This window comes from Diospyros lotus, chromosome 2, assembly GCF_014633365.1.
Source record: "Diospyros lotus cultivar Yz01 chromosome 2, ASM1463336v1, whole genome shotgun sequence".
NCBI lineage: Eukaryota > Viridiplantae > Streptophyta > Magnoliopsida > Ericales > Ebenaceae > Diospyros > Diospyros lotus.
Window position 1 is genome coordinate 2,454,898 of NC_068339.1, and position 27,662 is coordinate 2,482,559.

General features: G+C 36.1%; 3 protein-coding genes and 1 long non-coding RNA gene across 5 annotated transcripts in view; all 4 read left to right on the forward strand.

Moving 5' to 3' along the window:
- LOC127794304 (uncharacterized) overlaps window positions 1-4,099 on the forward strand; it is a 72,275-nt gene extending 68,176 nt beyond the window's left edge. For both annotated transcript variants that reach the window (XM_052325291.1, XM_052325290.1), the window contains exon 5: window positions 3,553-4,099. In XM_052325291.1, coding sequence (XP_052181251.1) covers window positions 3,553-3,560 — 8 coding nt within the window. In that variant the 3' untranslated portion in view covers window positions 3,561-4,099. The remainder of the gene's footprint in view (window positions 1-3,552) is intronic.
- Window positions 4,100-6,570: 2,471 nt separating this feature from the next.
- Window positions 6,571-16,866, forward strand: LOC127794310 (uncharacterized). Its single transcript, XR_008021636.1, has 6 exons — window positions 6,571-6,799; window positions 6,889-7,052; window positions 7,335-7,404; window positions 7,518-12,773; window positions 15,671-16,179; window positions 16,296-16,866. It is a non-coding gene; the product is annotated as an uncharacterized LOC127794310 (long non-coding RNA).
- A 1,650-nt stretch (window positions 16,867-18,516) lies between these two features.
- Window positions 18,517-21,209, forward strand: LOC127794306 (growth-regulating factor 1-like). Its single transcript, XM_052325292.1, has 5 exons — window positions 18,517-18,571; window positions 18,671-18,845; window positions 19,113-19,159; window positions 19,280-19,405; window positions 20,528-21,209. The coding sequence occupies exons 2-4, from the start codon at window positions 18,680-18,682 to the stop codon at window positions 19,340-19,342; spliced, it is 276 nt and encodes a 91-aa protein (XP_052181252.1). The 5' UTR covers window positions 18,517-18,571; window positions 18,671-18,679; the 3' UTR covers window positions 19,343-19,405; window positions 20,528-21,209.
- A 4,446-nt stretch (window positions 21,210-25,655) lies between these two features.
- LOC127794307 (growth-regulating factor 2-like) lies at window positions 25,656-27,324 on the forward strand. The gene is made up of 4 exons (XM_052325293.1): window positions 25,656-26,014; window positions 26,096-26,295; window positions 26,553-26,620; window positions 26,743-27,324. The coding sequence occupies exons 2-4, from the start codon at window positions 26,130-26,132 to the stop codon at window positions 26,770-26,772; spliced, it is 264 nt and encodes an 87-aa protein (XP_052181253.1). The 5' UTR covers window positions 25,656-26,014; window positions 26,096-26,129; the 3' UTR covers window positions 26,773-27,324.
- The last annotated feature ends 338 nt before the right edge of the window (window positions 27,325-27,662 follow it).

Sequence of the window (27,662 nt, forward strand, 5' to 3'; positions counted from 1 at the left end):
GGATTTTTGTGTTAGAAATAGTCGACTATCATTTTCTGTCTGTCAACTATGCTCAGCTTTATTTGATGAAATAGTCGACTATGCATTTTTTCTGTCGACTATATCTTTTGCAGAAAGTTTCCAACGGCAGTTTTTCAAACTCCAATGGTCACAAATGGCTACATTTCTCTTCAATCTCTTTGAAGCTTATAAATACAAGTCATGGATGATCAAGAGAAGACCAATGGTGGAAAGGAAATGAGTTGAGCTTACATCGTATACACATTTGTATTTATATGTCTGTGCTTTAATTTTCTCTCTTCAAGGCTTTGATTTTAACTTGTATTATTTCATTCAAGCCTTGTATCATTTTTGAGAGACATTGTAACTAAGAGATTCATCTCTTAGATCCTCTCCAATTGTACACTTCTTGTATTTCCTAGCTTGTGTAGCTAGAGGGTCTACTTGGTTTAAGTAGGAGGTTGTATTTCCTAGCTTGTGTAGTTAGAGGGCCTACTTGTGTAAGTAGGAGGTTTTAGTGAATTGGTTCAAAATCCTTAGTGGGAGCTAAGGTAGTGGATTAGGCTTGGTTTAAGCCGAACCACTATAAATTCTTTGTGTCATTTATTCTTGTTGTTTTACATTTGTCATTTCATATGTTCTATGTTTTAAATCACTAAAACCTCAATTGGATCAAAAAGTTTTCAAGTTCTATCAAGAGTTTTAAAATATCCAATTCACCCTCTCTTGGTGTGTGCCATAGCACCTCCCGTTTTAACATTATCTATCTATTGTGATTTATTCTTCTTCCTGGATTTCTGGGCACATGGGAGTGTACATGATGAGTTATTGGATTATGGGGAGTTCGACCTCATTGCTCTATGCCTGACTGCAAATTGACTACATGCTACATGTCTTATCTACATTACTTTATACTTGTTTATCTTACTTGCATTTACAACAGAATCCAAATGCGGCCATTTTATTAGTTTATTCTTTTTGTTCTCTTATATTTTGTTTTCAAGTGAAATGTCTTACATGGAACAAAATGGTAAATAACGAACATGGAATATAGAAATAAATCGAAGTTGCCAATACTGCATGCGCCAGAGTTTTTGTGGTTTCCAGGGAAATAAATTGTTCTTAAAATGTGTCTTCTAAAATAATGATAGGCTTCTCTCTTTCGTCATTATTTCTATTCTATTTGCTTCTTCAAGGTCAAACAAGTAAGATTCTCCTCTCTCTCTCTCTCTCTCTCTCTCTCTTGTGTGCCAGTCTTTCCAAAACAGTGTTTGGGTTTTTGTCTCCATCTTTGGATCTGCTTAAGATTTGATTTGCATCTAGTTTCAAGGGGCTTTTCGTTTATTTCTTTACTTGTATAAATTCTTTGGTTGTTGGTCGATGCCTTGATTCTTTGTTTGAATATCTGCTGCTCGGTATTTACTTTGCTTTGGATACTCGCTAGAGAGCTAGGCATGAAGCTGGCATCAAAGCGGATGGCAGCTTTGAAGAAGTCCAAGCTAAAGATGGACAGTCAACTGGTCTAGGAAGCAAATTGGTGCCAAGCATGTACTTCTCCAACACTTCAGGTTGTTATCATGGGAGAACTGCCAGTTCCTTCACTATGGTTCTGGTGGATACAATGAGATCGCATTCGCACTGATGATGAATCTGCCACTTCCTCCCATGTCCAGCATGTCTTCTCCTCCTGCTGTTCAGGCACGGATGGGCAACAAATATAATCCTGCAGAGGGCTGCAAGCCTTCAAGTTGGGTGACAAAGTCATCTTTCCTGTGGAGAGTAGGAGCTTGGCAATCCTTTAGCATCATCACAGGATGGGTGAACATGGTATGAATAGAACACAAGTTTGTGTAGATCATTTTGTAAGCAAGTTCTTCCTATCCTGAATCCATCTTAACCTTTCCCTAAATCTGTGTTGCTTTGAGATTTGAGTGTGAGCATGCATGCAGAATCAGTTGGATTGATCACTTGAGTCTCTTTATCATGCATTGCATGTCTTCATCAATGGGTTAAACCACTTGATCCTCGTCTGTTCTTTGTCTGCACTGCCAGCTAGGTTCATGCAATATGGTTTGTATAGTATTCTTATTGTTCCGTTGTTAGATAGTCTGTGTTATTCATTTACTTGAGCAGGTTGTGGTTAAGTTTTACATTGTATGTTTTCCTTCTCTTTTGTTCACTTCATATGATACTGACTGTATTCATACATTCAGAGGACAGGGAGGACCGCAAAGCCATATGATGTCCTTTTGAAACTCAACTTTGGTGAAGGTTGCAGTTGTGTGTGTACACAAATCAAGTTCACCGTTGATTTTCAGGTGAAACGATTTTTCATATTCTTTTTTTTTATTTGGCATCATAGAAATGGGGATCGTTTATGTTTTTTATTTTTATTTTTTTGTCTTGTCCATCATTTCAGAGGAATGATTCGACCCATGTGGGCCTTTGTATTTCAGGTAAAATTACTAAATCAACTCAAACATAAATTACATAAAATTTTGAGGGCTGTAAGAACTGAACTGATATTGGCTATATCTAGATGTATGTGTGAGACTGCTACATTAAGTTGATGTTTTATTCAATAGGTCTGGGGTCATGGGCACCTTTCAGAGAATTAACTTAATTCACTGGTCTCCCATTAAAAAAAAAAAAATCTACATGAACTGAAAGCTCCACGTGTCTTTCTCACTTTAGCTCTTGATTGCATTCCCTTTCTTTCTTGTGTAGTCCATCTTCCTCTTGCTTAGGCTTGTCACTATTTATGGTTTTTTTCTCCTTTAGATATATTGAAAATCCTAATTTCACTTTCTTGGCTGGGATTTGTTTACTCATTCACCTTTTTGGCCTTTCTGTAACTTGCTTGCTCTAAATATAGAGCTACTTCAATTTTATCATTGGAGTAACTCTTAAATATAGTCTTTAGTTGTGCTATGCCCTTGACCTTCTAATACAAAGCACTTGTAGGATAAAGTGCAATTATTGTATGTTCTAATTTGTATTTATGTCCGACTGTACTGCCACGTTTTCCATTCCAGTTGTACTCTTTATTGTAGTTGCATTTACAGCGTAATCCAGAAGGTGGTTGTGTAATTATTTAACTCTGTAATTTTATATTTCATTTTCAGATGAATGTTTTACGGGGAACAAAATGAGAGAAGGAACGCGGAATATAGAAATATATGAAAGTTGCCAATATTGCATGCACCATAACCTTTCCTTGTAATGCATACTATGAAATGATAAGACTTCTTTTTTTTTTGCTGCTTTTTTGCTAAACCGTAGGCTTATTTCTAGGTCAAGTAAACCCCCCCCCCCCCCCCCCCCCCCCCCACCCCAAAAAAAATAAAAAAATAATAATAATAATAATAAATAATAAAACAAAAAAAAAACAATTTTTTTGAGGGTTTTGGATCTTTGCAGCAGGCTTTGATTTCCACCTATTTTTAAGGGGACTTTGGTTCTGTACCTAAAATATTTGTTTATTGATTGACGTCTTGATTAGCCCGCTTGGATCTCGGTCAATCTGTATTTAACTGGTATGGATACTTGCAGGGAGATAGGCATGGCGCTGTGCATTAGCACTAATGGTGGTTTGAAGAAGTCCAGCGGAGTCCCTTCCAACTATGGGCAGCAAATCCAAGCCATGCACATAAGTGCTCAGCGCAGCTGGCTCCATTTAGGGGAGGAGAAACAGTTGCTTCCCTACACTATGTTCCTGGTTCATGTAAAGCTCATCAGGTGAAATCTCAAGAGTTGGTATCTATCTAACTTTTGGGTGGGGCCATGAATGGGAAATTTGTATCCACACTTTATGCGGGTAGAAAAATATGAAATTTGTATAAAATTTATCTGTAGGTGACTTGACTGAATTTGGTTTAGATTATCACTCCTGTTGTATAGAATTTCTCTCTTTCAAATTGTTCAAAACTGCCGTTTCCCTTTGCTCTTGTTCAGTAAGTAGAATGCGTTTGGTGCCGTTTGAGGTTATGATTGTCCTTGTGTCGGGTAGTTGGGAGGGAGTGTGGTTTGGTCTATTGGTTGCTTTGGGCTGTGGATTATTGGCCTTGCTTTGTGTGCGATTGTTTTGTAATTGAAGTAGTGGTGTGCAAAAAAAATAAAAAATAAAAAGGTGTTGTAAGTTTCTTTGTTTCTTCCCATTCTTGTTCTAATTGTTTTGGGACATGTTTAATTGTATTCTCCATTTGCTTGTTCTTCAGCAGATAAGTTACTTCACTGTGTTTAGTTATTAACAAAAAATATAATAAAAAATAGTTTAATAATTTTTAAAAGTTTTTTTTATTGTTTTCACTATGTAATAACATTAATTATATATATATAATTAAATCTCCAGCACCTTAGATGGAGGGAGAATTTGAAATAATATTAAAAAAGTAAGATACTTAAAATAATTTTTTTATCAGTACTTAACAGTATTTTTCTTTTTTTTTTTTAGATAACTTGTGTCAAAATTACGCTCTACGTTTCTTGGGAGAGTTGGACCTCGTCCTAACTCACCTTTTACCCTTGTGTCAAAAGTTAGATGGAGGTATTATAGTAATTTTTTTTTGGTTAACGCACCTTTATGAGCGTCTTTTGTTATTCGGCCTTACAATATCAGCAGGAGATGTAAATTAGAGAATTCAACAGCCAGTTTGATTCCTAGTCTTGTTGCAAACGTGAGGGTTGCAAGCGGTTTTTAACTTTCAGGATCGTTTTGATTGCTGAGTTTCTTCCCTTGTTAGGGTTCGTACACAAAACCTGGGGCCCAAAAAGCATCATCCTAGGTTCTTCCTTTACCAGCAGAATTATGCTTGGGGTCGGTATTACAGTAATTTTGATAATATAAGAGATGGTGTCAAGACTACTTATTAGTGGTGGCTTGAAAAGATCTGAATGAGTCTTTTTCAATTAGTATGGGTAACAAATCCAAGCCATGCAAAATGTTTTCGGCACAGCTGGTTGTGAAAACAGATATTTTCCTACACTGATCTATTTTTTATGGATATATAAAAGTTAATTTTTTATAAATCGTGAAATCTTTTGAATGAGAAATTTGTATTTATAAAGTTCATGTGGGTGGGAAAAAATTAATTATGTTATTAAAAAATAAAAATTTATTTTAAAATTAAATATAAATTGAAAGTTTAGCTTTTTTTAATTGTTTTCTCCAAATTAAATATAAATTTTTAGACATATTTTAGCATAAATATATGTGATTTCTTTTTTTTTTGAGTTGGTTTTATAATATTAGTCTAATTTATTCCAATTATTCATTATATAATTGATAAAACTTTTATCAGATGTTTTGAGTTAATAATAAACGCATTTTAACAAAACTCATAAATAAACAATTCAAACTCTTTTATAAAGTGAGTTACGACATTACTCCCTTCCAAGTTTATAATGTGTTGTATTTAGTTAACCTAAGTTCATAAAATAAAGAACTCTCGTACAATGATAAAATTTGATATAATATTTGAAAGGTGAGGTACTTACTGTAATTTGGAAAAAAAAATATGAGTCCCGGTCAGAATAGGCCAAAATTTAGGGAGTTAGCGTAATTAAGTAAAAATTTTGCTTTTCCCTATATATTCCGGTATCGGGAGTCCAGTTCGAGCAAACAAAGGAGAGAGAAAGAGATTAGGGTTCCAAAATCTTCTCTCCCCTTTGAGCCCGAGGAATCTGCATCCGCGACGAAGACGACGGTGTTGTAAACTTCTTTCATTCTCTGATTCCCTTCTTGTTCTAAGAATTTCGGGGTCACAGCAGTTCGTTCACTGTCCCCGAGCGTCCAGAATTTGCTTCAATCGGTTGAAGAAGAAGGTGTTATAAATTTATCTCTAAAGGTGTGTTTGATAGTATTTTTTTTCATGGAAAAGGTAAATTTTCTATCTAATTTTTAACTTATGCATTGTTTGATAGCCATTTTTTTCTAAAAAAAATATTTTCCTTGCAATAGTCACGTGAAGGGCTTTTGGGGGTAGGAGATGGAATTTTCCAAGGAATTGGAAAATGGAGGTGAGCCGCTGGGGGCGGTTGATTTAATAAATATAAATATATAAATAACATAATATACGTATAGAAAATGAATATATTAAAAATTTAATAATTAATAAATATAAATATATGAAAAGTGAATATGTCAAAAATTATATATAAATTATTTTTTTAAAAAATAAAAAAAATAATTTTGTAGTTTTATTTTTGAGAAAATAATTTAAAATATATATTATTATTTTAATTTTTTTACATGATTTAATATTTTTTAATATATTTTCATCATTGAATTTCATGAAAAATGTGTCATTTTTCATGAAAAATAATACCTATCAAACACGAAATACCAGAAAAATAATCAAATTCTATGAAAAATATTACCAATCAAACACTAAAAGATTATAAAAATAACATCATTTTTAGGTAAAAAATTATACTAATCAAACATCTTAAACTTTTAATTTCTAGGAATTCATTTTCCCTGTAATTTAATTATCTGAAATTCATTTTCTTTCCACTCAAATTCCACCCTTGCAATCAAACGCACCATAATTGTGTTCGGATTTCGTTTAATTGCCTTCTCCTCTTGCTTTTCAGTGAAATTAAGGTTTCAGAATGCTTAAAAAACAAGATCGACCGCAATTCCTTCGAATTTAGGGTTTCAGGGAATTTACGGTGTCTAGACTAAAATATCGTTCTTTCTAGGTTAAAACCAAACAAAGAAGGAGAGGAGAGTTTCGGGTTCGGGGTCAGATCGTTTCCTTCGCATTGGCTGAAGAAGAAAAAGACGAAGGAGAATAAGGTGTTGTAGATTTCTTTCTTTTGTTGTTTCCCTTTTTTTTTTTTTTTTTGACTTGTTTTAATTGTATTCTCCTCTTGCTGGTTCTTCAGCAAGTGAAGGAGAGAGAGTTTAGGGTTTCAGAATGATCGAAAGTCTCAAATGGGAGCTTGATGCCATGGATCCGGAGCCCGTACAGAAGTACTTTGAGCGCCACGTGCACCGTGGCCGGAACAGTTCAAGAAAGCATGTGGAATCAACTGAGAACTATTGCCCGGTATCTTCTTCTTCTTTTTTTGTTTTTTTTTTTAAGTTATTGCCCGGTATCTTGGTTATCCATATATTTGTTCTGAGTTTTGCATAGGTCTCCTTTGGCTTCATGATTTTCCATTGTTTCTGCTCGGTTTATTATGATAGGCTTAACTTCGATGTCGATTCCACTTTCTCTTGAAATTCCTCCTCTTGTTGAATGGGCATTTACTGAAACAATTTTATTTTGATGCTTAATCACTTGACTTGTTGGCCTCTTATCTTGCCCCTAAAATTTATTTTCGTGTAGATGGCTTTGGCGTGGAGAAGGCAGAAGGAATGGCTCACTCCTTAATGCATTGACGGGGAAGCCAGGAGTGGTAAGAATAGATATATAAAATAAGGTTGTTTAGTTTTGTCACCGTCTCTCGCTACTGGTTTTGTTAATGAAATTGGTGATCTTACGTGAGATGCTCATTTTTTTATTCTGTAGGATATTGTACAAGTAGTTAAGTCCTTGGCTCAGAGTGGGCGAGCCGTGTGTGTTCTCTCTGCATCTGATCCGATGAGCCTGGGCATCAGCACGAGTGAGGCTTGAAGAAGTCCAAGCTGGAAACAGAGGAGTCCTTTCCAGCTGGTATAGGCAGCAAATCCAAGCCGTGCACAAAGTTTTTCAGCAGTGCTGGCTAGTTTCGGAAAACCACCACCTCCTTCACTATGTTCCTGTTGGTTATAAAGTTAATTCTTATTGACAGTGAGATTTCATAGTTGGTGTCTGTCTTAACTCTTCTTTGGCCATGAATGGGAAATTTGTATCTATAGTTTATGCGGGTAGGAAGATATGAAATTTGTACCAAATTTGTTTGTATGTGACTTGTGTTTTAGTGTAAACATATGGGATTTGTCTTTTCAATTGATTTATAATGTACTTATATGTGCTTGGCTTGCAAGGGTAAAGAAGAAAGTGTTACAATGCAGATTCACTTTTCTCTTATTCTTTAAAAGAAAAAACATGAAAGTTAAAATACCACAATCACTCAAAGCGGTAGAAAGAAAAGAACAGGAAATGCTCTTTTCAAACCTTCTTACAAGGTGTCAAGACACCCATTTGTGCCAACAACTTCTCAAGTTGATTAGCATTCAATTGGACAGGAGAAATTCCATTTCATGACACAAGTGTATTAGAATTCGGTTTCTGTTTACACTCTTGCAAAAATGGTCAAAGTGACACTAATATCATTCATCATTTTGATCTACGCATGGTGCATGGTCAGAATTATCCACCTGCAAATCTTATATGCCCACTCTCTCTCTAAGGATGGGTCTATACTGAAGACACCTGGCAGGGACTGTCGCCAGTTGCCTGAGAATGCCATGGATTCTGCTGCGGATGCTGATTGGTTGCTGGGGGTGATGGAAAGCTGCCAGCGTATGAGTTGGCCCAAGAAAAGGTACATACTATTGGTACTTTGCTATAATAATTATTGGATGGACAAGTTCTATGAACTTGTGCTGAAGTTGGTTATTTTATCGGCTTTGATTTTACTTTTATTCTGTTGGTTATTGAAATTAGTGCTCATTTATTAGCCATCCCAAAAAAATTACTGTAAAAAGCTTTAAATTGTCTTGAAAGACTTGTGTTGTGCCATTAAGATTGCTGTGATTTCCGAATGGGAATCTATGGGCCACTAAACTCTAGATTAGGGATCCAATGATAGAATTCCAGGATAAAAGATCAGTTTTTCAGTAAGAGCAAGTATTTCATAAATAAGCAGTGTAGTTAAGATATGGTTATAGAAATGCTCCATAATTTTCAAATATAAGAAGTGCTAAATGTTTTTCCTATCTTTGGTTGTTTGTGATGCTGAGGTAAAGAACACGCTTTTCAACTTTTGTAACACTGATTGAAGGAGCAAATGAAACATGTGTTGATCACCTCAGCATACAACAGACACATACAACGAAATTGCTTCTTGTCTTTATGTACTCTATTTCTGGCCTTGTAGCTGCGGTACATAATGCAGAAAGGAATATTCCTGCAACCATGATACAATGGCTGTGCGCGAAAAGTATTGAATGACTTCAGTTTTATCTGTTAAAGTATTTAAGCCTGTGAAATTGTTTCTCAAGTTAACTTGCTTTGATTTTACTTTCATGCTATTTATTACTAAAATTAACACTCAATTATAGTCTTTAATTGTGGCATTCCCTGTGGCCTACTAATTAAAGTGCTTACAGGAGAAATTGTAATTATTACATGTTGTAATTTGCAATGATTTGTTAATAGGATAACAAGTTGCATCAATCTTTGACAAGAATTTTTGTTTTGTTGGCTCATAGCTCTCTATGGGCATTTTTTTAATTGATAGTGACATAGAACGAGTTTTTACTTTTACAGACCTGTAACTTTTCCTTTTGGAGTAATTTGCATTTAAGCCCATATTTCTTGTTTATTCTGATATGTGCAAAGCCCATAAACAATTCATCTTGACAAGGGAGAAAAAACACAATGTTTAGCAAATTTATTGTAGCCTTATCTAAAAACAATTCATCTTGACAAGGGAGAAATGGAAGTTGCTATTTTCTCTAACTTGATTAGACTGTTTTTAGTTTATATCAGTCAATTTGGATACCCAGTCGCATTCATTACTGGGGACTAAGCAGTTGCAACTTAACAGTTGGCTTATGAAGATCTCAAGTAAAAACTTGAACATTTTGTGAGTCAGTAACACTAACCTTTCTGTTGGTACTGGAATGGTTTGCATTCCAGTTGTTTTTGTTATCTTCCTTTTACAACGGAATCCAGAAGCAACGGATGCTTTATTGTGCGTGTCAGAATGGGAAAACAATTATGGATGCCACGTGGTGGTTGATCTTTGGGGTTTTCTTAAATTTATTCTTGTGCATGGCACCATTTACTCACATGTAAAAGTCTCTCTCCCCTAACGCCATTTCACCATCTCTTTTAGTCGTGTCTGTCATTCTACATTTTTGTTCTCATGGATTCTCTTAACCCATTGCTTGCAGAATTTGTTGATTTTGTGGGCACAGTTGCTCCCAGCATTTCTTTGAAGTCTGTTATGGACCAAACATGTTACATTGGGTTGCCTACACTTTTTTAGTGCTGTGTTGTGTTAGTTGTGCTTTCTGCTCTGTCTATTATTTGGTTTGGATACTTACAATCAGGTCTCTGCCTCTTTTATTATCAGTGAATATTGATTTTTACAAGTTTATTGGCTTTCTTAGGTAATGGCAGATCCTATTCCAAGTGAACCTTTGATGCATGCATGGGCACGTGGGTCAGTGTTTCCTTTGTTGACTAATTTTTGTAGTCCTGCATTTTTCTTGTTTCATGCAACCACAGAAAGTGTCATTCTGTTTTCAGCTCTCTGGATTGGCACAGACATTCCAGGCGATGTAGATCCCACTCGGTAAAAACTGATAACTCTTCTAGCTTGTTTGTTTGATCTGTATGTCTCTGTTTTGCTCAAGAAGTGAATGTCTATGTATGTGTGGTGATTTGCTCTTCTTCCTGGATTTCCGCACACATGGGAACTTGTGTAATCTGTTATGCCATTTGTTGGGAGTTGAAACTCATTGCTATATGTTTTGACTGCAAATTTGTCTACATGCAAATCCTACCTGGCTAGTCTGTGTGTGTGTGTGTGTTGGATAAAGGCGATACCATTGAACCCAATGAAGCATTCCCTAATTTTCTTTCCACACTTTCATGTTCTTGTTCATTTGTAAGGCTGATCTAGGTGTTTTTACTTTTTTCTGGTAGACAATCCATATCTAGCACAGTTTCCCCCTATTTTCACATGTTCATTATTTTCAGTTGTTAAATTTATTTGATGCAAATGCTTGAAAAGATGCTACTCTATTTTGTTGGGGTACTTTCCGTTAATGTGATTTACGCCAACGTATTCCATTCTACAATTATTGCTGTTTTATTATTTTACCCTTTTTGTTCCCTTATATTTTGTTTTCAAATGATTTGTTTTACATGGAACAAAAGGGTAAATAACATGGAATATACAATTATGTTAAAGGTGCCAATATTGCATGTGCTAGATTTTTTGTGGTTATCGAAATAAATTGTTCTTAAATGCATCTTGTAAAACAGTGATAGGTGTCTTTCGTTCTTCTTTTTTACTTCACTATTTGCTTCTTTCCAGGTCAAACAAATAAGATTCATGCTACCTGCTCTCTCTCTCTCTCGCTCTCTCTCAAGCGGTCTTTGCAAAACTGTATTAGGGTTTTTGCCTCCATATTTGGATCTGCTGTAGGCTTTTTGTTTTTGTTTATTTTTATCCTTTTGCTCTCTTTAAATCTTTGGTTGCTGGTTATGTCTTGATTTGTTGTTCGGATCTCTATTGACCTGTAATTAACTGCAACGTACGCTTGCTAGGGAACTAGGCACCCTAATGGTGGCTTGAAGAAGTGCAAACAAGAAATGGACTGCCTATCAACTGGTTTAGGAAGCAAATTGATGCCAAGTATGAAGTTTTTCAACTTTGCTGGTTATTATGGGGAACTGCCACTTCCTTCACTATATTCCTGGTGCCGGACAACTGATGGCAAGATGTGGGATCTGATGACCAAAAGTGTTCTGAGTGCCACATGCACGGTGGGCGGAGCAGTTGAAGAAAGCCTGTGGAAATCGTTGTATCCTCCATAGTTGGTGGATGCACCGGTAGGGGAGGTATTGGTTTTGACAGTAATGGCAATGGCAGACATCTTCCCATTTCAGTCTGCCTGGACCGTCCCCTTCCTTTGATCTTTTCCACCTCAACCGGTGGTGTAGGTTTTTTTTTTGTGTGTTGTCTTCCATGTTGGGTGTTTTTCTCTGTTCAGCGTTTCTCAAACCTGACCAGTGGCCAGGGGAAGGCAAGAGAAAATTATGAATCCGATTCATGATCCATTCCAGCCCATCAAAGTCCATAATTTACTTTGCCATTGTCCTTGCTGGATGTTATGGTTTCCCAGATTAGGGTTTGTGAATGCTTAAAAGCCACACTTCCTTCTGTACTTGTTCGTTATTTAAGTTTAATTTGACAAATTTAAGCTTCTAATGTCAGCGGGGATGGTGGAGACTCCCTCTTGGCTTTCGTTCAGCCTGGAAGGAAACAGCAGCTTCTCCATACTTTCTGGTAAATTGAGGTGAGTCCAACACAGCCAAACCTGCAGTTCTCATTTCTTGGATTTTCTCTGTGAATTAACAGATTCTGCATGGTACACAGTAATTTCTTAGCAACTCCCTTGACCTACTAACTGGAAGTACTTACAGGAGATTTTGCAATTAGTGTATGTTGTAATTTGGAATAATTTGTGAATAGGAACAGAAGTTGCTCTATGTTGCTTCTTCACCACTGCATTTGGATTTATACCCACTTCGACGGATGTCATCACCATGACGTGGTTGGTTGAGATGAAAATGATGCTGCGCCAACAGCAAAACTAGCATTCTCCAAGTGTCCTTAGTGCCAACCATCAACATCAACTGCTCTCCTTTGCTGCTACTATTTTCGCCCCCACCCAACAGAATTTTACGTGAGGTGCCTCTTTGCTACCACCGCTTTCTTTGGCTGTCTGTCCCTCCCTCCTCCAGCCTCATTACTTGGTTTCCTCCGACACAACCTCAGCTGCATCAGCAACTATTGAATCGGCTGCTGTGCTGTAGCCGTTGTGCAGCTGCAGAATCTCTCGCTTGCGGTGTCTCCTCTATAAACCTTGTTCTCTTCTTCAGGTTGCTTCTTGTTGACAAGTTTCTCTTTCTTTAGCTTATAGCCTTTAATGGGCTTTTTTTAATTGACAATGACATGCAAGAAGTTGTACTTTTATGGTCTTGTATTTTTCCCTTTCTGGAATAAATTTGCCTTTAAGCCCATATTTTCTTTCTTTTCTTTTTCCTGATATATTCAAAGCCCATAAAAGGTTCATCTTGCCAAGGTATAAAATGGGATAGCCCATTTAATGTAGCCTCGTGTACTTGTAAGAAATCTTATATCCATTCATATAGAAAGCGCTGTTTTCATCCTTCATTTTTCTGTGCCATCTGTGTTGCGTCAGTTTGATTTTTTTGATTTCAAAGGCTGCCTACTGTTTCAAGGATTGATTGTCTTTGTGTTGGGGAGTGCAATTTTATGCACCCCATTTACTCGTGGCTAATTTTACCCACAGTTAAATTAAACAGATAGAGAAGAGAGGGGCAAATGAAATTGCGTGCAGGCCCAATATAAGTTGATCCATTTATTCTCCTCTTACTCTTTTTCACACAACACACTCTCTCTCGCATTATCCCTCCACCTCCAGTGACGACTTCTCCACCAGCGGTGTCTTTCCACCTCCAGCGTGTTGTTCGTCTCCTGTTGTAGTCGGAGAATTGCCCTTCACCTCTGGCGTCCCTTCACTAGTGGTGACTCTCTCTCCAGACTCTGCTTTACAAATACCAAACAAACATATATCCTCTTCTTGATATTTTTCGTTCACTATCTCATCTTCATCTTCATTCTTTTTCCAAAGCTCCATTCTTCTGCCGTGGCCTCTGCCTTGTTTTCTGCACCCACCTTCTAGGGTCTCAAACTCCTCAACAAGTCCACTGACTCCCACTTCTTGCCATCAATACCTTTCTACGTCAAACTCACGGTTGTCGGTAAATGGCGGAGTTGGGGTGGCGGTGTGAAAAAGAAGCTGAACCCGTCACTGTTCCTAAGGAGGTTCGTGTTCTTCAACTTCCAGAGGAAGAACGTGGTAAAGCAAGGGTTGCCGAAGCAAAGCGGCGTGACCTACTTTGAGGTTGACGACAGTAGGGCCAAAGAGTACATGAACCTGCTCAAGTCCAATGATCTCGTCGAATTCAACATCATCCTTCCAGCAATGGCTACGACCCCAAGTTCTTCGACTAAAATATATAAATTTAATTGCTTTAATTTATGGATGTTGTCTAATTAGTTTCTAGTACCGATCAGAATCATTATCCAATGAATATATATATATATTTTTGTTGTTCGCATGTGATCTCTACTTTTATTTGATTTGTTTCACTTAACAATTTTAAATTTATCAGTGAAAGTAGCTGGTTTTAAAGTTTTTATTTTTTTATTTCTTATTATAGAGTAAAAACTAATAAAAAGTAGCTCATGGAACTATTTAGTAAACTTATAATTAATGAATAATTTCATTTTGATAATTGAATACGAAAACTTCAAATTTGTTCTCTTTTTATCTTTGTTAGAGTTACAAATGAGTTGAATTGTTCATTAGCAATTCGATGTTCGATTTAACGAAACACCATTAACCTTAACCCTCATCCTTTTCGTCCCAAGCCAATCGTTGTCGTAGCAAGTCCTTATCCTATATTAAACCACCGTTAACTGTCATTATTTTCGTCATTACATACCCTATTCATTGGTAGATGAGAGGTTGTCGGAGATAGAAGGAGAATAGGAGAGAGAGTGTGAGAAATAGAGCAATTTACGTTGAGTCATGCGCAATCCCATTTGTTTTTCTCTCACTCTGTGTTTATTTTAATGAGTTTACCCACTTACCTAGGGTGCACAATATTTATGTCGAATTCTAGCAAAGACTTCTTGTATGGGGGAGTTCGATATAATATTAAAAGAGTTGGGTACTTAGAACAATTTCGAAAATATAAGTCACTTGCTGCGAATAGACAAAAAAATAAGGAGAATAACGTAATTAAGAAAAAAATTTCCTTATATATATATATATATATAGGTCTCGTCGGTGTCCAAGGTATCTCATTTCTCTAGTTTAAACTATAGAATAGGGTTAGGGTTTTCAAAGGAAGGGGGAGGGTTTCATCTTCTTTTCAATTTCGAAAGCAATTTCTTCGAATCGATCGACCGAAGAAGTAGAAGAAGAATAAGAAGGTGTTGTAAGTTTCTTTCTTTCTTTCTTTCCATTCTTCTTCTAATTGTTTTCGGACTTGTTTAATTGTATTCTCCGCTTGCTTGTTCTTCAGCAAATGAAGAACAGAGTTTAGGGTTTCAGAATAATTGAAGATCGCGAACGATCGATCGCTTGCTTCTGAAGAGGTCAAACCAATTCGTCGGCTGTCTAGGGTAAACAAAGAGGAAGAGCTGGCATGGAGCCGGAGCCGACCGGCGCCGCAGAATCGACGGCGAGAAGGGGGATCTGGTGGCCGGCCAGAAGTACTTTGAGCGCCACTTGCACGGTGGCCGGAACGGTTCAAGAAAGCTTGTGGAAGTCATGCGATAAATATTACTGGGTATCTTAGTTATCTGTATATTTGTTCTGACTTTTGCATAGGTCTTCTTTCGCTGCTTGATTTTCCGTTGGTTCTGCATGGTTGATAGTGATGCGGTTGGTTAGGACGCGCCGTTCTACATGAATCCTCTTTCTTGAAATTCCTTCTCTTGTTAAACAGGCATTCCTCCTCCAGCCTCATCACTTGGTTTCCTCCGGCACGACGTCAGCTGCATCACCAACTATTGAATCGGCTGCTGTGCTGTAGCCGTTGTTCAACTGCAGAATCCCTCGCTTGCGGTGTCTGCTCCTCTATAAACCTTGTTCTCTTCTTCAGGTTGCTTTTCAACTTTTGTTCGTTTCCATTGTTATTCTATTTGTTTTAATTATCTTTTCCTCCTGCTTGCTCTTCAGCAATTGAAGGAGAGAGAGCTTTTAGGGTTTCCGAATGATTGAAAATCTCGATCGGCCGCTTGCTGCCACGGATCCGGAGGCCGGCTGGTGCGGGAGAGACAACGGCGAGAAGTGGGATCTGATGGCTGGCCAGAAGTACTTTTGAGGGTGACATGCACCATTGCCTGAACGGTTCAAGAAAGCCTGTGAAAATATTGTTGGGTATCTTGTTTATCCGTATATTTGTTCCGTCTTTTGCACAGGTCTTGTTTCGCTGCTCGATTTTCCATCGGTTCTGTTTATCATGATAGGCTTAACTTCGATGTGCCATTCCATATGATCATTCTTTCTCGAATGCCTTCTCTTGTTGAAAGAGGCATTTACCGAAAGAAATTTATTTTTATGCTTAATCTGCTGGTTTTGTTGACCTTTTTTCTGCCCCCAATTTTTTTCTTTTGGTAGGTGACTTTGCCGTCGATGCTGTACGGGGGAAGTGGAGCGAATATGCATCGACAACAAACCCAGGACAGGTGAGAAATGAGAACAGATAAAAAAAAAGAAGGTTGTTTAGTTTAATCATTGCTTTCCTGGTTATGTTATTGAAATTGGTGACATTACCTGAGATGCTGCATTTTTTATTTTGTAGTACATTGTAGACATATTAAAGTCACAGTGGTCCAACCGCCATTGTTCTGTCCACTACTGCTGGTCCAGCTTCCATTGTTGATATGTGTCCAGATGAATCCTTTGGACATTTGGCGGCTTCAAGAAATGGAAGCAGGAAATGCAACTGGTGTAGGAAGCAAGGTGAAGGCTTGTACAAAGTTTTTCAGCTCTGCCCAAATACTGCCACTTCCTTCATTGTCTTCCTGGTGCATACAATGCGGTTGTGTTGCCGGTGCACCTGGCTCCCCGGCTTTAAGGTTGATGTGTTCCTAGTCTTTTGGTGGGCATGAATGGGAAATTTGTATCTGTAATACTTGTGTGGGTAGGAAAACATGAATGCTTTTGAAGAGGCCATGAATTGTAATTTTTGTTTGTGCTGACATACCAGTGGCCTCAAATAACAAACTACTATGGTTTTTGTGACCTGAGAGTTGGTGTCTAACCAAATAAGAGATTCTAGGCGATAATTCAGACTCATGCTAAAACTGGTAACTCTTCTAGCATCTTGGTAGTCCTGAATATCAATCCCTTGCTCAAAATTATGTTGAGAACTGAGAAGGCCTCTCAACTTTGTGATGTTTTGTTGTTTCACTACTTGGATGATTCACAAGACTAAAATTTGTGCTGTTTTCAACTTGTGATGAGAAGTTCTGGGAAGCCAACTGTTTGAGTGGATGCTACATCTGTGGCATAAAGTTATTATTATGAAATGAAAGAAATGGAGTACTGCAACTCTGTGTAAGCATATACATATATATATATATATAAGTGCCCCATAATTTGACATTACGTTTCATGATGAGACATGTCTTTTAGGTTTTTATCCTCCATATATACCAGAACAAAGCAGGGAGCAGCAACCCAAAATTTGTTTTAGATATCTGCTTTCTTTGTTACAGCTGTAAAATTTGTTTTGGAAGAGGTACTTCAATTTGATGAATAGGACAGTTAATGCCAAAAATCATGCCATGGGCTATCTGATTTCATTGCTTGCAAGGGTGTTCACTGTATATATATGCACATATTTAGATGGCGGCACTTACTAAAAAATGCGTACATGAAATTCCTACATCTCTTTTTTTCTCTTTTAATGTTTTAAGTTGAAAATAATACTATGTAAATGTTCTATACTTTTGATTAATATTTATACACCTTAGGTGCCTGAAGTTTGTACTTCGCACTTTGTTTCTCGGGTATGTCCGGTGTATATTGTTCATTTTGATCTATATATTTATCATTTGATAAAAAAAAAAAAAAGAATTCTTTGATCTGACTATATAACTATGCATAGCTCTAAAGGTATATTGATCTGACTCTAACGAATATTTGTACTTCATTTTTGGTAACCCTACATTGTACTAATAGTTATATGATTTTCTCTATTACTAATGGATAAAACTTATTTTTGGGGAGATGAGTTTTGATTTGTTGATTCTGTTACATGATACAATTGTATTAGAATTTGTTTTATGCGCGCATGTCTATTGAAAAAATAGACATTATCACACTTTCATCATTCGTTATTTTGATGGTCATCCTACTTAATTAAAAGTATTTACATGCAAGTAATGATTAAATAGGAATGTTTACTTATAGAAAAAGAAACTCACGTACACCTCTTGGCCTAGCTCTTGCAATTCATCTTTACGTTATGTTTTCCTTCAAGCAAAAAGCCTATTTGGAATGTTATTAGGGTTTAAGGGCAAGCTTCAGTATGGTATTATTGATATTTATCAATGTTTTTACTATAAAATTGTTTCTTCTATTTACAAATGTTCATTAAACATGTTACGTCATGCAATTAATAGTTAGTGAAAACTCATAAGATATTGCATTAATTATAGACAGGCGATAAAAAAAAAAATTATGTTGTTAATTTTTAAAAAAATCAAAATATATAATAGTCTGTAAACTTATTTTTATAGTTATCCCTTTTTCACAATAACTCTTATTTTTATTATATTACCAATAACTCTAACAAAGGGCTTTGTTTTCTAAAAATTAAGAGTCTGAGCTCTGAGGAGGAAAAATTTGATATAATTTTGGAGAAGTAGGGAAGCTAAGATAATTTCAAAATATCAGAGGCTCGGATAACATAGATCAAAGACGAGGACGTTAACGTAATTAAGTAAAAGTTTCCCTTTCCTATATATAGGTATCGGGGTAAAATATTCTGGATCCAAACGGAGGAGAGAGTTTAGGGTTCTGCCCCTTGACGAAGAGGAAGAAGACAACGACGACGACGACGAGGGTGTTGTAAATTTCCTTCTTCCTTCGTTTCCATTGTTATTCTATTTGTTTTAATTCTATTTTCCTCTTGCTTGCTCTTAAGCAAATGACGGATAGAGCTTTTAGGGTTTCAGAATGATTGAAAATCTCGATCGGCAGCTTGCTGCCTTGGATCCGGAGCCCGGCCGGTGCTGGAGAACCGACGGCGATAAGTGGGATCTGATGGCTGGCCAGAAGTACTTTGAGGGTGACATGCACCGTGGCCTGAGCGGTTCAAGAAAGCCTGTGGAAATATTACTGGGTATCTTGCTTATCCGTATGCTTGTTATGACTTTTGCATAGGTCTTGTTTCGCTGCTCGCGTTTGCATTTGTTCTGCTGGGTTTATCGTGATAGGCTTAAATTCGTTCTGCCATTCCATATGATCCTTCGTTCTTGAAATTCCTTCTCTTGTTGAAGTGGCATTTACGAAAGAAATTTTTATTTTTATGCTTACTCTGCTGATTTGTTGACCTTTTGTCTTGCCCCAAAAATTTCTTTTGGTGTAGCTGACTTTGTCATCAATGCAGGTGGCGGGAAACGCAGCCCATATGCATTGAGAATAAAGGCAGGACAGGTAAGAAATAAGAATAGATATAAAAAATAAGGTTGTTTAGTTTAGTCTGTGCTTTCCGTTGCTGGTTATGTTATTGAAATTGGGGACATTACATGAGATGTTGCATTTCTTTTTTTGTAGGGCATTGTAGATATATTAAAGTCACAGAGTGGTCCAACAGTGTGCGTTCTGTCGGCAATTTGACCAGTTTCCGTCCTGGATATGCGTCCAGATGAATCCTTTGGTGCCTTTAACTTAAGATACGAGGCATGATTTGATCCCAACTCCCATCTTGTTTTTACATATTCTGGGCTTTGCTTTCAATTCTGACATCATTTTTGGGGATGAGTGTTTGTCTCACTCATGGACCGTGGGAAAAAAATAATTATAATATGTAATTCTCAAGTAAAGTGAACCTAACATGATAACCGGATATAAAGAATGAAAAAATGCACTAAGATTCTGTGTTCTTTTCACAAAATGAGAGAAATGAATACAATCAAATATGTCATTCATCATATTAGTATTATTTTTTTCCCAAAAAGAAGTTTCTCAATTCTTAAAATTGCAGCTATAGGATAAGTTGCAGTTATTTTTTGTTGCAATTTGTATTAATTTGTTGTAGGAAAACATGTTGATTGAAGTTGCTTCTTGTAAAAAAAATAAAAATTTCTTTCTTTAGCTGATAGTTTTTTTCTGGGCATTTTATAATTGATTGTGACGCAGGACAAGTTTTACTTTTAGATAGTGTGATCGACATCAATGTATTCAGCTGTGCAATTGTTGCGGAATGTATGATATCGCATTCCTGTTTGTACTGGAACAATTTTCATTCCAGTTATGCTTGTGGAATATGATTTTGCATGCATTGAAACATGGAATATATGTAGAAGTATGCCAAAATTGTCAATATTGGACGCACTACAACTTTTGTGGTTGGAAGGGAAATAAATTGTTCTTGAAATGGATCTCAGGAAATGATAGGCTTCTTTCATTTTTATGCCAAATAATGGGCATTCCATTTAGCATCTGCAGTCTTCATTTTTAGCGTGAGGATATATGATGATGCCTTCAGTTTCACCTGATGGGTATGCTTCGTGTTTTGTTACAATTGTTTATACTTTGTCCCTTTTTTTGTCTGCATACATAAAAAATCATGGTTTCACTTTTATTGCAATAGGAACTAAACATAGAACAACTTAACTATTATCTTCAGAACTGGGAGGGTTGGTTCAATGCCATTTTTCTTCCCTTTTTGGTTTTCTGCAGTAAAGAAGTCTGCTATTGTTGGCAGATGTGTGGTATAATTTAAAAAAATCTGCTTCACATCAGATTTTAACATCTGAATTAACCACAGTAATCTGAAATTGTTCTTCTATGTGATTGCAGGTCTGGTTCAGATGTAAAGCTATGTTTCAAACCCTTGACCCTTCAACTTGGAGGCAAATGGTGGATAGTCTCCAGGAGGCTTCATATTCAGCCTGAATCTTACCATTAGTGCAAGGGGCATAGCTTTTCTATTTCTTTTCCTTGCATGCCTCAAGGTGGCAAAGCACCATATGATATGATTTTTTCTACTGCATAAGAAAGGGAATGTGTGCTTGGGCAGCAAGGCTGAAGCCTAGAACATGATGGAACAGCTATTATCCTCAAAGGTGCTCTTTTCATTCTTGCCTTTCTCATTGTTTCTTATGATTATATGGTCATCACAAGCTTTAGGGTTTTTCAATCTAGAGAAGTCCCCTGATACCTGTCAACTGTCAGAATAAGGCTGATGTCTTCCAAGTTTTTTGGTTGGCATGAATGGGAAATTTGTATCTGTAATACCTTGTTTGGGTAGGAAAGCATGAACGCTTTTGAAGAGGCCATGAATTGTAATTTGTGTTTGTGCTGCTGCTTTTGAAGAGGTCATGAATTTTAATTTGTGTTTGTGCTGACATACCAGGGGCTTCAAATGAGTAATAACAATGGTTTTTGTGATTTGAGAGTTGGGTGTCTAACCTGTCAGTGGTTTTGAATAGGAAATTTGTATCTATGTTTGATGTGGGTTGTGGAAGCTATGAATGCTTGTTAAAAGGGTCGCCATGCATGTTGATATTTCTCCCTGGTTTGCCTATGCTTAACTTTATTTTTTGGGTGTTTACATGTGGCCTGTTATTTGGCTTGAATATTTTCAGTCAAGTATTTGCCATATTATCCTGGAACTTGATTTTTACAATTTTATTGAATTTATAGACTTCAATCTCTCTTTTGATAGCTATATTTTCATTATTAATTCAACTCGGGAAGCACCTTATTTTGTTTTAACTCTCAAGTGAATGCGTCAACTTTTTAAGTCATTTATGGGTAATAAAGTTAGGGCAATTTTTAAAATTCGTTGCCTTAATAAATGCATTATCACATCTCTTATCAAATAAAAGAAGTCATATTTCTACACGTGACGTGACGCCAAATGAGGGATAGAATACGTAATTATAAACAATTGTTTATATACCAATCAAAACATAATATTATATATTTTTTCCTTATCATTAACTTGTTTTTTAAATCAAACTATTTGATTTTTCTTTTTTATGTTGTTTCATAATATCAAATCAAATTTATTTTTCTTTTTTTGACCAAATTATAGTAATTTTTTTGATACATAATAATATTACAATTTTTCATAAATCAGTTTAATTAGACTCTTTGGCGTGTGTTATTTTGAAATCTATTATATTATTTAAACAAAAATTTAAAATCCGTTGTAGTTTTTTAAATTAAAAAATTATTCTTTCAAATTTTTTATTTTAAAATGTCAGTATATGTTTCTTTTACACGAGACTTTATAATATTTTTAAAAAATTAATGCCTTCTCTATTTACAACTCCGTGGTTCATGTTGATATAATTTTATAAAGCTAAATAGAAAGTATATACATAAATTAATTAAAATCTTTTTTTATTCTTTTGACAAGAAAAGTTTAGAAAATTTTACAAGTTTTTAAATTTACCGTGGATTTAATAAATTTTAGGATATTTTAATAAATTAAAATATTTAATACTTAATAAAACAAGTAATCTATATCTTAATTTGGTTAGTCCCTTATAATATGCTTTATTTTAAAATTTTCTAATTTTGTTAAATGCTAATAAAAATATTTCACTCCATATCTACCATTAAAATCTTTAGAATCTTCAAAATCTTGATAACAATATTTGGAAATCTTTTTGATGCATGAATCTAAGATTAGGGTTAGGGCTTGGAATGCTTTAAAAAGGCATTTGTTGGGTTGAGTCTGAAGACAAGATTAGAGCTTAATAATGTTTAGGGCAAGATGTGACTTCTCAGTTGGCGACTTGCTTGCAATGATCAATGAATTGCTTTTGATGAGTAGATCTTTCTTTGATGAAATATTTAATGATTGGGGCTTCTTTAGATTTAACAGTTCTCTCGTAGGTAAATTTAGATACTAGCCTATTCTTCCAAATAACAAATATTGTGTAGATTTTGTTTTTTCAACGATCTCATATAATTACTTGTTTGGTTTGATGATCAAAATTTCTTGCAGAAGATGAAACTTTTTTTTTTTTTTCTGAACATTGAATCAATGATTTACCACATCTGTCGATTTGCTTAGAATTGGCTCTTCCGACAGTCGGAACAGCTTAAGAGGCTTGCAAGAGTAGTCCAGAGGGGTGAAGTGACGGTTTGGAAGAAGAGAGGGAACCAAACATGCAGCAAGTGGAGATGTTGACAACTCTGGTAATATTAGAGGAGGTTTTGGCTCCTACAGCAGAGTTGGATCAGATACAGACACACCTGTAGACTCCAAAAACTTCTTGTTGTGTGTGAATGTATGTGTGGAAATGTTTGTTGTCTCTGGTGAGAGGAGATTCTAAATGAGTATAAATAACTTAAATCATGATATTGAGTCTGGACTCTACGGGACACCCAAATTTTGTGAGCAGACAAACTCAAATTCACACGTGTGCTCTGCCGTCCGTCCAGTCAGTCGGGTCGAATCAATAAAAATAAAAATAATATATTTTTTAATAAAAATTTATTTAATATATTATTTTAATCTTAATTATCCGAACACCTTTCCGGAAATTGTTGGCCTCCCAGATGATTTCCTGCGGTGCTATGGCGGTCCCAGCCCAACACCCTTTACATGACGGATTTCATGCAGTGTTTTCCGGTTTTGTCTCCTCCATGTCGCAGTCCCAGCTTCCAGATTTTCAGCCCCAGTTTTCTGCCTTGCTGTTGCGCCTTTTCTATTTAATTGTTGGGGCGAGTTCGGCTTTTAAAGCCGAACCTTCATCCTTCTTAGGGGTTGGAGCAACCTCGAAAAAATCCCTTTGTTTTGTGCGTTTCCCTTCTACATGATATGAAAATTCTGAACAAATTTCCTCTCCATTTAACTGTTCACCAGAGAGCATGAGAGCTCAATTCCTTTCTCCAATCTTTCTTCTATCTAAAACAGAAAGCAAATATCACTTCTAATTCTGTCAGCTTCGGCGGTTGTTGGCTGCTATTCTGCCGGTGAGATCGTTTCATCTTGTTAAGGCGAATCTTGTTAAGACCATCGCCGTAGTCTACTAATTGCCGGTGCAGGGTGATTTTGTCTCAAGGATAGCGCGTTTGCGCAACTCGATATCTATCATATTTTCTATTCATTGTGATCTTGCCGTCTTCATAGGCCATAAATTATAGCTTTCTTGTACCGGTTTTATATTAATATTGCTGTTTACCCAAACAAAACTTGCTACCATGGGTGAGATAGCACTCCCGATGGTTTTGGTGTGATTGAGACAGTACACAAACCAATATGATCATCTAAAAATTTCTTTGAAATTTGTATTTCAAACTGGGCAGTTGATTTTGATTAGCGATGCCATCAACCTGGAAAACTTGATTCCTTGCCAAGTGATGGGAGCTAAAATCTTAAAAGGACAAGTCTTTGTAGAAATATTTGTTTCAATCCAATTGTTAGTATTAATATTATAATTTTTGCTTGCTGTTAATGTAAGCAGTTTAAGGGTTTAATTTGGGGGATAACCTCCATCGCTAAGCACAGAGTAGGTTTATCTTTTTAAGATATGAGAGTTGGTGCCTGTCTAACTTCTCAGGGTCAAGAATGGGAAATTGTATCTATTTGTTATTTGGATTATAAAATATCATGCTTTGAAGAGGCCATGAATTGTATTTTTGTGGTTGTGTTGCCTAACAAATAGCTTGAAACTTCCAAATTTAGGCTATTTTGGCATTTATTTGTTCTTTTTCTTCTTTGGCTATTTTGCAAAGCTCCCCTTAACATTTAAGCTAGACACTTGCATAGGATTTATTGAAATATGCTCAACATTTTCTGATTGTTTTTTGCAATGGAAAGAGAAGAAGCTGGCACAGAGATTACTAATTCTGTTGGATGATCCACTACTTGTCTCCAGCTTTAATGTTTTATAGGGGGAGCATTGGTGCAAACCTTTGCTTTAAATTTTAAACAGTAATTTTCAAATAACTTATTCTAATTGGCAATATGACTTATATTTTGCTTATATTATCAAATTCTAGTGAAGTCTAAGGAAGAGACCTCTAATGGTGGGAAATTTGATATGTTCTTAAAAGAAGTTTGGTAGCTATCGTAATCTCCAAAATATTAAAGGTACAGTCTAACTAGACCAAACCTGAGGGAGGATAGGGTAATATACTCTTGACTAATGGTTAGGGGGTTTAAAGTTCTAGGCCTACCAGTACACTACAATACCAACAATTCTCTCATCTCTTCCCTAAAATCTCACCCGTAACAGTAGAGATTTTCCTAGAATCAAGAGCAGTGATGGCCGAAGAACCTATGTGATAAGATTTTTGTTATCCTTATTTATATTTTTCACATTTCTTTTATTGTCATATATATGTACACACCTTTGTGTTAAGTCATAGCCAGCAGTTTATATACACTTGTGGAATTAGGTGTTTTTGGCATTTAATGATTTTCACTTTTTAGCTATTTGCAAAACTCTTTTTTCCTTTTTAGTAAGACCTCTACACTGAATGTATTGAAATATACTTAACTAATTACTATTTCTTGAGAAGAAGTCGGCGCCGAAGATTCTAATTCTGTTGGTTGAATCACTACTCGTGCCCAGATTTCAAGTTTTATTGACGAAGCTTTGGTGCAACCCCTTAGTCTAGGGCAAAGACAAAGAAAAATTTATCTTATAATGTTCTTTATTGTTTCAATATTTATGCATCTCACATGCATAAAGTTTGCACTTTGCCTTGCCCTTTAATTTCTAATCCTTCAGAATTTTTTGGTGACCATCTTTACACTATTATTATAGTTATCTTGTTTTTTTGTTAGTGATGTATGAAACTTGTTTTCAATGAGATTAGCTTTGATTTGTTGATTCATTTGTAAAATATGGTTCTATTGGAATTCGTTTTATACGTGCATTATCTATTTCAAATATGGAGATTGTCACATTTTTATAAGCTATTATTATGATGGTCACGTCACTTCATTAAAAGTATTGTACATGGCACTTCATTATAAATTTCTTTCTTTTTTTTACAATAACAATTTTTTTATTAAATTATCAATCTATAGCATTGTTTAACAAAGGGCTTTGTTAAAAAAAGAAAAATAAAAAAGTTTAAGAATGAGCGAGCTATGATAGGGAGGAAAAATTTGATATAATTTTCGAAAAGTAGGGTAGCTAAAATATTTTCAAAATATTGGAGGTCCCCTATAAAATAGACCCAAAATATGGGACGTTCACGTAATTAAGTAAAAGTTTACTTTCCTATATATAGGTATCGGGCTAAGATTTTCCGGATCGAAACGGAGAGAGTTTAGGGTTCCGCCCCCTGACGAAGAGGAGGACGACGACGAAGGTGTTGTAAATTTCATTCGTTCTTCATGTCCATTGTTATCCTATTTGTTTTAATTCTCTTTTCCTCTTGCTTGCTCTTCAGCAAATGAAGGAGAGAGAGCGTTTAGGGTTTCAGAATGATTGAAAATCTAGATCGGCCGCTTGCTGCCACGGATCTGGAGGCCGGCTGGTGCGGGAGAGCCGACGGCGAGAAGTGGGATCCGATGGCTGTCCAGAAGTACTTTGAGGGTGGCATGCACCGTGGCCTGAACGGTTCAAGAAAGCCTGTGGAAATATTGCTGGGTATCTTGCTTATCCGTATATTTGTTCCGTCTTTTGCATAGGTCTTGTTTCGCTGCTCGATTTTCCATCGGTTCTGCTGCTTTTATCGTGATAGGCTTAACTTCGATGTGCCATTCCATATGATCCTTCTTTCTCGAATGCCTTCTCTTGTGGAAGAGGCATTTACAGAAAGAAATTTATTTTTATGCTTAATCTGCTGGTTTTGTTGACCTTTTTTCGGCCCCCAATTTCTTTTTTTTTTTTTTTTTTGGGTGTAGGTGACTTTGCCGTCAATGCTGTACGAGGGAAGTGGAGCGAATATGCATTGACAATAAACCCAGGACAGGTGAGAAATGAGAACAGATAAAAAAAAAATAAGGTTGTTTAGTTTAATCATTGCTTCCCGTTACTGGTTATGTTATTGAAATTGGTGGCATTACCTGAGATGTTTCATTTTTTATTTTGTAGTACATTGTAGACATATTAAAGTCACAGTAGTCCAACCGCCATTGTTCTGTCCACTACTGGTCCAGCTTCCATTGTTGATATGTGTCCAGATGAATCCTTTAATTTGGACATTTGGCGGCTTCAAAAAATGGAAGCAGGAAATGCAACTGGTGTAGGAAGCAAGGTGAAGGCTAGCACAAAGTTTTTCAACTCTGTCCAAAAACTGCCACTTCCTTCACTGTCTTCCTGGTGCATATACAATGCGATTGTGTTGCCGGTGCACCTGGCTCCCCGGCTTTAAGGCTGATGTCTTCCACATGTCTTTTGGTGGGCATGAATGGGAAATTTGTATCTGTAATTGTTGTGTGGGTAGGAAAACATGAATGCTTTTGAAGAGGCCATGAATTGTAATTTGTGTTTGTACTGCTGCTTTTGAAGAGGCCATGAATTGTATTTGTGTTTGTACTGCTGCTTTTGAAGAGGCCATGAATTGTAATTTGTGTTTGTACTGCTGCTTTTGAAGAGGCCATGAATTGTAATTTGTGTTTGTGCTGACATACCAGTGGCTTCAAATAACAAACTACTATGGTTTTTGTGATCTAAGAGTTGGTGTCTAACCTTTTTAGTGATATCTAGCCTTAAACTAATGAGTAAGGTGTCTAACCCTTCAGTAGCTTTGAATAGGAGACGGAATAATTACAAACAATAGCTTTATATATCAATCAAAATATATAATATTATATAATTTTATCATTAATTTATTTCTTGAATCAAACTATTGCATGTCACTCATGGCTATTTAATTTGTCTTTTCTATTTTGTTTTATAATGTCAGTAATTATTTTCTTTTACAGGAGATATATTTAAAATTTCGAAAAGATTAATGCCTTCTCTATTTACAATTCCAATTTGGGGTGATGGTTCATGTTGATATAATTTTA

What these genes read in the sequence shown, in the direction of transcription:
- LOC127794306 (XM_052325292.1), top strand. Translation starts at nt 18,680, where the DNA reads ATGATTGAAAATCTCGATCGGCAGCTTGCTGCCTTGGATCCGGAGCCC. An exon ending in GCCTGTGGAAATATTACTGG is followed by an intron (nt 18,846 to 19,112) that starts GTATCTTGCTTA and finishes TCATCAATGCAG; the next exon opens with GTGGCGGGAAACGCAGCCCA. An exon ending in TGAGAATAAAGGCAGGACAG is followed by an intron (nt 19,160 to 19,279) that starts GTAAGAAATAAG and finishes CTTTTTTTGTAG; the next exon opens with GGCATTGTAGATATATTAAA.
- LOC127794307 (XM_052325293.1), top strand. Translation starts at nt 26,130, where the DNA reads ATGATTGAAAATCTAGATCGGCCGCTTGCTGCCACGGATCTGGAGGCC. An exon ending in GCCTGTGGAAATATTGCTGG is followed by an intron (nt 26,296 to 26,552) that starts GTATCTTGCTTA and finishes TTTTGGGTGTAG; the next exon opens with GTGACTTTGCCGTCAATGCT. An exon ending in TGACAATAAACCCAGGACAG is followed by an intron (nt 26,621 to 26,742) that starts GTGAGAAATGAG and finishes TTTATTTTGTAG; the next exon opens with TACATTGTAGACATATTAAA.